The 11,494-nt window shown below is 40.7% G+C and overlaps 1 protein-coding gene across 2 annotated transcripts; it reads left to right on the top strand.

Moving 5' to 3' along the window:
* The first annotated feature begins 438 nt into the window (after positions 1-438).
* Positions 439-10,767, top strand: LOC131066359 (eukaryotic translation initiation factor 5B-like). Of its 2 annotated transcripts, XR_009371795.1 has the most exons (7): positions 441-499; positions 836-895; positions 991-1,551; positions 1,646-1,765; positions 1,861-1,980; positions 10,172-10,350; positions 10,497-10,767. XR_009371795.1 is itself a non-coding variant. In XM_059216999.1 (6 exons), exons 1-6 carry the CDS (start codon positions 479-481, stop codon positions 10,235-10,237), a joined length of 948 nt encoding a protein of 315 aa, XP_059072982.1. In that variant the 5' UTR covers positions 439-478; the 3' UTR covers positions 10,238-10,767. The 2 variants fall into 2 exon arrangements, 1 of the variants encoding a protein (XP_059072982.1); XM_059216999.1 differs by having other exon boundaries at positions 439-499; positions 10,172-10,767.
* The last annotated feature ends 727 nt before the right edge of the window (positions 10,768-11,494 follow it).

Genomic DNA, 11,494 nt, shown 5'->3' with positions numbered 1-11,494 from the left:
AAAAGACGAATCACATAGTATTTGGCATGGCTGGAAATCAAGGTTTCCCGGTTGTATCCGTTTCAGATACGGGGATACGCATGCACAAGGAGGGACACATGAGTTTCTAGCTACTCTGTTGCGGTTAGATTATTCATACGAAATGAAGAGTAGCGCTTTGTTGATTTTGTGAATGAATTCATTTGTATGTGATACTTCATTGTGGTCATTGCTCTTCACTATTCAAAATAATAATTTAATAGATAATTAAATTTCTCCTTGTGCTATGCTGGGGAGAAGCCTTGTATTGTATGTATTTGCTTTTCTGTTCAGAGGATATTGTTCTTGATTTTTGGTTACTTTAGCTTTCATTACCAATATAAAGTACACTTCAGAATTGAAGCTCACTAAATATTTAGAGCAATATGCGGTGAAGTGATTTAGGCAACACATTGATCCCATTGTAACAACTATCCGTGCTTTATTGACTCCACATCCAATGAAGGAGCTTCGAGTGAAGGTAAGTGACAAACTATTGCATTTCACATTAAAAGGTGTTTAAGGATCACAATTTTCTTTGAAGTTATTTCTATGGAGTGATTTAAAATATTTCTTATGAGATGACCATTGTGGTAACCTATATAGTTGTATGTCGTCTTGGAAGCTTTATTATGGTGCCCTATTATTTAATATATCCTGTGGCATTGAAGAGTCTGAAAAGTTTTTTATAATAAAAGAGAATGGGAGGTATTGGTGATCTACTACATTATAATATAAAAATCCACACACAACGTTGATCATAGTGCTTAAATATAATATAATATATTCAATAGCGTAAGATATCCTTTGGTTTCAGGGATCTTATCAACATCACAAGGAGTTAAAGGCAGCACAGGGAATCAAGATAACCGCTCAGGTATCAATTTCAGGCTAATAAATTAATGTACATGAGTGTAAATTTTCAAATTAATGTGGACAAAATGAAATTTAGTTGGAATTTCTTGATTTCAGGGTCTTGAGCATGCCATAGCAGGAACTCAGTTATATGTTGTTGGACCTGATGATGATTTAGATGATGTTAAGGAAGAAGCAATGCAAGATATAAACAATGTAATGTCTCGGATTGACAAGAGTGGGGAAGGAGTTTATGTTCAAGCTTCAACTCTTGGATCTTTGGAGGCTTTACTTGAGTTCTTGAAGACCCCAGCTGTGAGCATCCCGGTTAGTGCAATTGGTATTGGGCCTGTGCATAAAAAAGATGTCATGCGTGCGAGTGTAATGCTTGAGAAAAAGAAGAAAGAGTACGCTGCAATTTTGGCATTTGATGTCAAAAATTCTCCTGAAGCTCGGGAGCTTGCAGATGAAGTTGGTGTCAAAATATTTGCAGCGGACATTATTTATCATCTGTTTGACCAGTTTAAAGCATGTATGGACAATCTTAAGGAGGAAAGGAAAAAGGAGGCTGCAGAAGATGCTGCTTTCCCCTGTGTCCTGGGCATTTTGCCAAATTGTATTTTTAACAAGAAGGATCCTATAATTGTTGGTGTTGATATTCTTGAAGGCATTGCAAGGGTTAGTATCTAAAATTAGTCTCTTTGGTATGACTTATGCATGTAAATTTTGTTGTATTTTTCCATAATGCCATGTGTGGTGATTGCATCTACAGATTGGCACGCCATTATGTGTTCCCACAAAAGATTTCATAGATATTGGCAAAATAGCTTCAATTGAGATCAATCATAAAGGAGTTGACATGGCTAAGAAGGGTGAAAAAGTGGCCATGAAGGTACTTTGTCTTTGTTGTTGTTAATTGTTTTATATGATTTTGGATACTATATTTGGAAATGTATTTGTTAATCAATTATCATACGAACTTTACAGATTGTTGGGAGCAATGCTGATGAAGCACAGAAAATGTTTGGAAGGCATTTTGAAATGGAGGATGAATTTGTGAGTCATCTCACTAGAAGATCCATAGATATATTGAAAGAAAACTACATGGTAAGGTTATTGGATATCCACGAGATCATAGTCTTGGCCTAGTTTAGTGAAAGGATAAACCAATAAACACAAAAATGGGGAGGAACCACCTTGGAAATTCTTGGCCTGGTAGGGATCCATGGAGATTAGGGCTTCCCGGTCGTCTCAACAATAGGGCTTGCCCACTGGTGGCCACAAATACAATGCAAGCCCATTCCTCGTTCACATTCCAAATACCCTCAATCACACACAGGAAGAGAAACCAGACTTGGCAATTTCCTGACCAGGCCGCAAACTACAGAAGCTTCTCAAGCTTCGACTCCTGGGCCAAGAAAGTGGCGATAGGCCCTAATAACATTCCCATCCCAGCCAAGGCTCAAAAAAGCTCTGCTCCCAATGCATCTATGGGCCGCAGCCATGTTGGTCGTCAAACTAAATAGCCTTTCAGGTTGCCCCCCAACTTGGATTTCAAAAAACCTTCTATCCATCGTCCGCCTCCAGCTTCTGCTCTCAAGGATCAGACATGGAATTGGAAAACCATGGGTAGCAAGCTTTTCATCCTTCTGTCTGATTCCATCAATCCCATGGTTGCCAGACTTCAAGAGAATGCCTTTTTTGCACAATGGTGTGGAATAGGCGGGAACAGCAAAGAAATAGCCTCCTAGTGGACATCTTCTTTTCTAGGCTTGATCACAATCCGACCACTAGAGAATGATTTCTTCCTTCTAGAATGTGTTGACTCCTTGCTAAAGAAGGTAATCACAGAAGGTTGCCCTTTGTTCTTTCAAGACTCTTCCTTCAACTTCATCAACTGGAAACTAGGATTTGACCCGGTGAATCATAGATTTGAGAAATCCCCTGTTTGGTTATCTCTAGTGGGCCTTCCATCGGAGTTTTGGTGCCCAGAGGCTTTGGTAAAAATAGGGGATGCATTAGGAACCCTAGTTGGCATTGAGGAGGACTTCCTAAAAGGACTTAAAGGTGATGTAGGAAACATATATGTGGAGATTGATCTCCATAAGGGATTTTACAGTGTTTTAGAAATTATCTTAGAGATGGGAAGGTGGAAGCAAAAAGTGCAAAGACTGGGCAATCATATTCCTGGCAAATGTATCCTCCGAAACCAACTAATCAAGAATAGTTCAATTGCAGCCTCAACGGGTGCTATTGATCTTTCTCATCAGTTTCATTCTTGCGCTTCCCCGATCAAGGAAGGGCCAAAGTTGGATAGGGGCCTGGCTATTCCTCTGGTTCCATCTGCAGTGGATGCAAACCAGCCCAGCAGTAGCTCCATCGCTCAGTCGGATGCCGAGGATCACGCTTCTTCCATGCCTGCTGCCCCTCCCGTGTCTCATCCACTTCTCACTCCTGGTTCTTCTCCCCGACTTAAAGATTCTCGGGGCCTGCCGCCGCCCTCCAGCACAGGTATGATCTTTCCACCTCCTCTTTTTTCCCCCCTTAGCTGTCCTCCTCTTATCCTCTCCCCTATTCTCAAGCTTCCACCTCATAAAGAAGTCAGAAGTTTTTTTGGCCAAAAGCACACCCCTTCTCTCTCAAGAGGAGCCTTTAACATCTTCTCTTAGCCCTCCAAAGTTCTAAAAAATAAAAAGAAGAAATGCAGCCTCAGATCCAACAATCAGAAAACTCATATCCACCTCAAGAAAACCATCCCCAAACCTTTGCACATTGCCAAAATCTTGCAAGAAGAGGAGTCCATTGAAAGTGATCTTAAGGCTGAGTTAGAAGCAGACCAGAAGACCCTTCTTCGTAATGGAGATCCCCTCTCTCATTTAGAATTTCCCCCATTTGGGAAGATCCTTAATCTCTCAATGGGAAGTCCAACTCTAGCTATGTTTTCCCCCATTCCCGCTCCCCAAGATCTGGGTCTGTCTTTGGATCAAAATGCTAAGAAACTGCTGCAGGATCTAATGATCCAGGAAGAGGGCCCAAACTCAGTTCTAGATACCCCTCTAGCAGTTCTGTACTCTCAGCCCAAAGAAAAAAGAAAGTTAGGGCTTCATCAGACCCAAGAGGGCTTAGAAAAACCAAACTTTGGATTATCCCCTCTTAAGAAAGGCCGCAAATATCTTATTGAAGCTAGGTCTTTAGATGGTGCTGCAGAAAACCAATCAAAACTTCAAGACCTTTGGAAAGTAGGGAAGGGGAACCCCCTTCTTGAACAACAATGAAAATCTTATCTTGGAATGTTAAGGGTCTTAATGCCCCTAACAAACAAAGGGTGATCAAAAGGAGGATTCTTTTGGTTAGCGTAGAAATAATTTTTTTACAAGAAACGAAGCTGGACAATAGACAAGCAGTTGCATTCAGTGATGGAATCAGCCCCCTCTTCAAGACTACCTCTCAATTGATAGTGGATTCAGATGGGGCCTCAGGAGACCTAATGATAATCTGGAAGCCTTGCCAAGTAAAAGTTATTGGCATTGCTTCAAACAAGAACTAGATCCTGGCAAAAGTAGTTCATTTCCAATCCAATTCATCTTTCCTTGTCACTAACACTTATGGTCCAGTTTCCCCCACCAACAAATGCCTCTTATGGTCCTCCTTAGATTCAGTCCTCTTTTCTCATTCTAAGGAACAACTCTTTATAGGGGGCGACTTCAATGCCATCAGAAGATTCTCCGACAAAAGGGGTGGATTAATCCGCTTAGGTGGATCTCAATAGGATTTCAATGATTGGATTGATAGGAACGGTTTGATGGAAATAGACTTAGGAGATTTGTTCACTTGGACAAATAGAAGGAAAGGCTTTAGCAATATTGTAGAAAAATTGGATAGATTTTTTTGGTGAGGCAACTTAAGGTGCCTTCCATTCATCCCTTCATGCTTGGTAATCCCCTGTTCAGGATCGGATCATTACCCTGTTCTACTGTCCTTGACCGATAATAGATCTCATAGCAAAGCCCCATTTAGGTTCGAGAACATGTGGATTAAGGACCAAAACTTCCTCTCATTGATAGAAAATTGGTGGAAGGAGGCATTGGTGGTAGGTTCTAAACTCTTCTGCTTTAATGCTAAGTTGAAATTTGTCAAACATAAACTGCTCCAATAGAACTCTCAACATTTCAGAAACATCTTCTCCACAAAATGTTTGCTAGAAGGTAGACTAGTAGCTCTAAATGATAGGATCATCCTGGAAGGTATGGATCTAGATTCCTTTCAACAAGAAAAGATGCTCCTACTGGAATATGAGGATATCTTGTCCAAAGAAGAGATTTTTTGGAAACAGAAATCGAGGGAGAACTGGCTAAGTATGCGGGACAAAAACACTAAGTTTTTTCATAATGTGACAAAAATCAGAAGGAGTAAGAACTGGATATCAAAACTAGAGTCCAAAGATAACTGGATCATAAAGGATCTTGAGGAAATCAAGGAGGAAATTACTTCTTTCTTTTTCAATCTTTTAAATAACCTTGAAGGCTCCCACCTGCTAGAGCAAGATAAGATGTTGGATGTGATCCCCAAGATCATAACAGACAAGTAGAACCAAAATCTAAATGAGAGCCTTAAGATGGAGGAAGTGTTCCAAGCCCTCAATCAATTGCCTTCGGGTAAAGCTCCTGGCCCGGATGGCTTCCCAGCGGACTTTTATAAGAAATGTTGGCATATTTTAGGTCAAGACCTTGTGGCAGCCCTGGAATGCTCAAGAAGATTAGGAAGGCTTCTTAAGGAAGTCAACAACACATTCATCATCCTCATCCCCAAGAAAGAAAATGCAGTAAAGCTGGGTGATTTTAGACCCATATCTCTCTGCAACACTGTCTATAAAATCATCTCTAAAGTCATTATGAACAGAATGAAGCCCCTCATGGAATCAATTATATCAGAGCAACAAACAGGGTTTGTTGCAGGTCGCTCAATCCTTGACGAAGCCATAATAACACAAGAAGCAATCCACACTCTTCAAAGTACTAAAAGACCAGGTATGATGATTAAAGTAGACATCTCAAAAGCTTATGATAGTATTGATTGGCGCTTTCTTTGCAAGGTTATGCAAGCCTTTGGTTTTGCAAAGTAGTGGATTGATTGGGTCTTTGAATGCATTTCTACTCCAAAATTTTCAATCTTGGTAAATGGGAAACTAGAAGGCTTTTTCTCCTCCTCACGGGGAATTAGACAAGGAGATCCTATCTCTCCCATTCTTTACATTATAATGGGGGAAATTTTAGGCAGAACAATAAAAAGAAGCCACATGAACAATCTTTTAGAGGGGGTCAAGGTAACTAGAAACTTTTCAGTCACTCACTAGCAGTTTGCAGATGATAATCTCTTGTTGGGGGCAGCAAAAATCAAAGATGCCTCCCATCTTAAACAAATTCTGGACACTTTTGGGAAAGCCTCAGGCCAAACAAGGAACAAGGACAAATCCAAGGTTTACTTCTTTTCTACCTCTAGACAACTACAGTCTAAAATACTTTCAATCCTAGATTGTAGTGTAGGGTCCCTCCCTTGCATCCATTTGGGAATTCCAATTGATCATGAAACTGGGAGTGCTAGGTTGTGGGATCCTCTCAAACTAAAAATGGATCAATCTTCAAACTCCTGGAAAGGGAAATGGTTGTCATGGGCAGGCAGACTTGTTATGACCCAAGCAGTATTATCGCCCCTGCCCATCTACCTTCTCTCCATTCTATCTCTCACAACAAGTGGAAATACCTTTCTCATCAAGAAAATGAGGAACTTCTTTTGGCAAAACTCAGAGGAGAAACACAGAATAGCTCTAATTGCATGGGAAAAAATAATCAAGCCTAAAGTCCTGGGGGGCTTAGGCCTTAAGGACCTCAAATTGCAAAATAAAGCTCTAGGGGCCAAACTAGTATGGAAGTTCATCAGGAATCCAACCATCACATGGGCTAGAATGCTAGCCACTAAATACTTACTGGATCAAGAGCCAACCAATTTTCTTCGAGCTAACTCATTCCCTAAGGGCTCTTAAACATGAATTTTTCTAATCTCATGTAGAAACCTGATATCAGACCAAATATCATGGGACATCCGTGATGGAGCCTCAAGTCTTTTTTGGGAAGATTCCTGGGGTGGCTACCCTCCCATAGCTAATCTACTCAACATCCCAACAACAAAAAACTGGCTTAAGCACCACTGGGGTGTCAGAGTAAGAGATTACATGGCCTTTGACGGTTCACCTGGCTCTCAAAGCTGGAGATGGAAATCATTGGATTCAGTCCCTACTACAAGGGATGATATAGACCAGCTCAAAGATCTATTAAAAAATAGAAATGTTAATCCGAGAAGAGGAAACGATTCTTTAATTTGGGCTCCCTCCAAAATAGGGCTCTACAATCCTATAGATGGTTATAGAGTATTGGTCAATAATGCTGTGCAGGATCATCTGGATTTCCCTAAGAAGTTGTTCTGGAGTTCTAAAGTTATCCCTAAGGCAGGGATCTTTGCATGGCTAGCATATCAAAAAAAAATTTTAACTGCAGAAAAATTCACAAAAATGGGGTATGAAGGACCCTCTAGGTGCATCCTGTGCAAAGCTCAATCAGAGACAGTGGACCACCTACTACTCTCATGCCCCTTTGTGTTCAAATGTTGGAGATGGCTCTGTGCTAAACTAGGCCTGATCTTAGCCCTTCCAAATGATATTAAATCTCTGTTTCAAAGCTAGCCTATCTCTTCCAAGGAGTCCACCCTGAGCTCAATCATGGAATTGTCCCCTTCCTGTCTAGTTTGGGAAATATGGAAGGAAAGGAACCGCAGACTTTTTGACAACAAATCCGGAAGAATTGACTCAATCTTGAACTTAGTTGAATCATTTATTGTGGATTCAATCAACTACAAGTTAGCCTTCTCTTTGGGCCCACCGAAAGTTTTTTCATCCTAGGATGAAAGAATTAGGAAAAACTGGAATGGCATCAAGATTCCCCCCTCTTTTGGGCAAAAAGACAAAGGGAGGAAGACTACTATCTAGACTCCTCCAAAGCCTAGCTGGATAAAACTGAATTTTGATGGTGCCTCGAGAGGTAACCTGGATCCTTTTGGCATAGGATATGTAATCAGGGATCACACAGGAGCAATCCTTGGGAAAATGGCAAAGCCTATCCCCCCAGATACAAACAACATAGCCGAGTTCAAAGCTCTGCAACTTGGACTGAGAGATTGCATCAACCATGGTTTCAATAACATCTCAGTGGAGGGCGACTCAGAGATTGCAATAAATGCCATCCAGAGGAAATCCACTCCAAATTGGAGGCTGCAAGGAATTCTAGAAAGCATTGTCACAAGCCTGGATAAGATAGACAATTATGAAGTTAAGCATATCTACAGAGAAGTAAATTCAAAGGCAGATGCTCTCTCAAAATGGGTAGCCCAAGGATCTTTTCTCCACGGTTGGGGTCAAGAGTAGCCTTCTGGCTTTCTCTTAGCTCAACGCAATTGACATGCTTGGGTCCTTGAGGTTCTACTAGATGAGAGTTTCCCTTCAGGACCTTGCAGTAGCCATTATCATTTTGCCATAAGGTTAACTTAAACTTAAACAAGGCGGTTAAGTTTAATGGTCATATCAATTCAAATTTTTTCCATCGTCCTTGGGAGGGTGGGCTCGCAGTCAAGCACGTCATCTAGTCATAGTAGTGACTTAAGCCTTTTCCGATCCTCCTCTCGAGATCGTTGACATATTGTCAAATCAATTCAAGGTTTGCGTGGCTCGTCTGGGTGAGTTGGCTTGACAAGGACAAACATCCTCCACCACCTTTATTGCTAAATTTATTGCAATCATAATTCCTCACTATTCGGCTTTAAACAGTGTGCCATCTTTCCTCTTCGCATTTGTCTTCTGCTTTCAGTGTTCATTCCCTTCTATCTGTTTCTCTCTCGGTGCCCTTCTCCTTCTCTATTGCTCAGCCTGCTTCGCCCCTCATGGCGGCCGACCCTCCCTTTGGCTTCATCATGAGCGTGTATCCCAGACCCACATGCTGTTTTGGAGCCGACACTCCAATCTCCCTCTCGGTGTCCACACGACAAGTTTCCTTAAGAAAAATCATAGACTTAAGGCTCAAGCGTCTCCTCCTCTTTTCGGATTTTCCAGTCATTTTGGCCATGAAGATGATTTTGGGCAGTGGTCATCTCAACAGAGATGAATATCCTTGGGATAACACCAACATTTCTTCAAGGTTTTTCGCCTCCCTACTTGACCTAAAACTCGCCAAACAGGCACTCTAGTCTCTCACTAAGGAGCTCTTCCCGGAGGAAGTGACCCAAGAGCTCCAGGAAATTCTAAACAAAGCAATTCATGATTCTGGGGCCCCTCGTCCAGGAGATAGAATCCTTTTTAATGCTCATGGAGAATTGATCAAGTACTATCCCTTCCTACTTGATTTGAAAGGGAAGGACCTGGATAGGCACAGAGTGTTTGCGGGTGTTGGCCTTGGCTATCTCAAATAGCGGTTCCTAGGAGAGGATTCAGAAGACCTTGGAAGGGAGGAGGACCTTATCCAGTTTGCAAGACTTAATGGCATCCTACCTTCGAAACCAGAAGAGGAAACCCACATTTGGATCAGGCTAGTAGGGGTCGTGGTTCTAGCGGTCGCCACGAGAATGGTTTTCGCTGTGGTAGAGGTTGCCCTCCGCGCAGAGGACGTGGTCGAGATAGGTTGGAGCTCCAGTTAGCTGAAGCTCGACAGGGATTTGCAAGCAGAGGCAGAGGCTGAGGTCTTCCTAGGAAGCAACAGCATAAACCCAACTCTCCCTCTTCAAGGTAGGATTTCTGTGGTTCCCTCATTTTGATTTTTGATACTAAGTAGATATGTATATTTCTCTTAGGTTTAATTTCAAGCTTAAAAACTCCATTCTAGGCAGTTGGAAATCTGCCTCTATCGCTTATAGTCTATTTACTTTCCTAGACTATTAACCCCTCTGATGGTTTTAAAAACAGCTAAAACATAAGTTTAAAGCCCTTCTGGTTTTGGTGAATTCTCTGTGCTCTCAAAGAGCAGGGATTTTGAATGACTGAGAATTTTGTTTCAAACATATGTATTTAAACTTATTAATACAAATCTGGCTCTGCCTTTACCGAGCTAAAAAAAAAAAGGTTATTGGATATCCACATTAACATAGTTTTCCAGTGATATCAACTATGCGTTTTATGATTGTAAAACATTGGGTTTTTTCGTTTTTGGCTGATAAAACAACTTTTCAATGTCTAAACTAGAAATTTTTCTTTTTGTTTCAGGATGATTTGTCCAATGATGATTGGAAACTTGTGGTGAAATTGAAAAAGCTGTTAAAAATTCCTTAAGCCACTACTAATGATGCATTGTGGGATGGAACTTTGGATTGGAGCAAAACTCTGATGAAAATGGGAAGATGCACCCTGCAACATTACAAACACCACATTCAGGATTACAAATGGTGAACTTTGTTGATGCCAGAACAGGAGCTTCTGCTTCCTAAGTTTCTGCATCCTAAGCTTCTTCTATATGTTTTGCTATATGGTCTATGTGCTAGCTATCTGGCTACAATAAGACAGTAATGAATTTCAGATCCTCTCTATGCAGGAGGGCATTTGAATTTCTCTGCTGTTTAGCTCGTTTTCTGAAATTTAATAGTCTGAAGGGGTGTGCAGTCTTGCCACGTGAGAAATGGAAGAGATTGATCCCAAGAGTATAGATTTTGTGTAATGATCTGTTTTATGAACTCTTCATGTAATGAGGAAAATATCATGAAAATGTTGTTTTAAATAAAATCATGTTTTACCGCAATTGTATGAAACCAAAAATATTTCCACGTTGATGATGCCATACCATATGGTCTCAGTATTTTTTGTCACTTTGCTTTGTCTTGTTTCATTTACCTATTGGCCGATTCTCAAATAGAATTTGTTGGCCCGAATTTATCAATCTTTGCTTGGCAGCAACATTTAAAAATACAGTTTTTCAAATATATTCATTTGTATACCATATTTTATTTGTTCTAAAGGAATTTATGGTTTCCTATATTTGGTGGCACAAATAAATTATTGTAGCAATGTTCGGGTGCTGGTCTTGTGCTTGTTGCATAATATTTGGAAATAGAAGAGTAGAATGGATAATTCTGCGGCCACCCATTTTTAAGAGACAGAAATGTGATGGAATGGATTTGGATAAGCAAAGAGGGCATATGGAGGTGGTTCTAAAGCATCTGTGGCTGAAATAGAGAACTCTCCTCATTTATTCACTCAGCCTCTATAATCTAAGGACCTCACTGCTCTCCATCCAGCACACATTACAAGGCTTTGTGTGATTGCTTTATTGCAGTTCTGTTGAGAACTTTGAGGATTCCATAGTGAATCGCTATTAGCAATTAGGATTTCATTTTAGTTTCTCATTTGTGCATGCCTGCACATTCTTCTTCCTCCAATGTCAGATCTATAAATGTTTCACCTTTTGGTGATTGAGAATGGAGAAGTTCTAGGTTCTCTTGCCTTATGCTTTAATGCTTAATAAAAGAAAATGAAAAAGCTTCTTTTTCTGTTTCAAATGCAAGTTGAGACATACGAAACTAGGTGAATCGCTAA

Source organism: Cryptomeria japonica, chromosome 3 (assembly GCF_030272615.1).
Source record: "Cryptomeria japonica chromosome 3, Sugi_1.0, whole genome shotgun sequence".
Lineage (NCBI taxonomy): Eukaryota > Viridiplantae > Streptophyta > Pinopsida > Cupressales > Cupressaceae > Cryptomeria > Cryptomeria japonica.
Note: the sequence above shows the minus strand (reverse complement) of the source record. Positions and strands in the feature narration are given on the sequence as shown.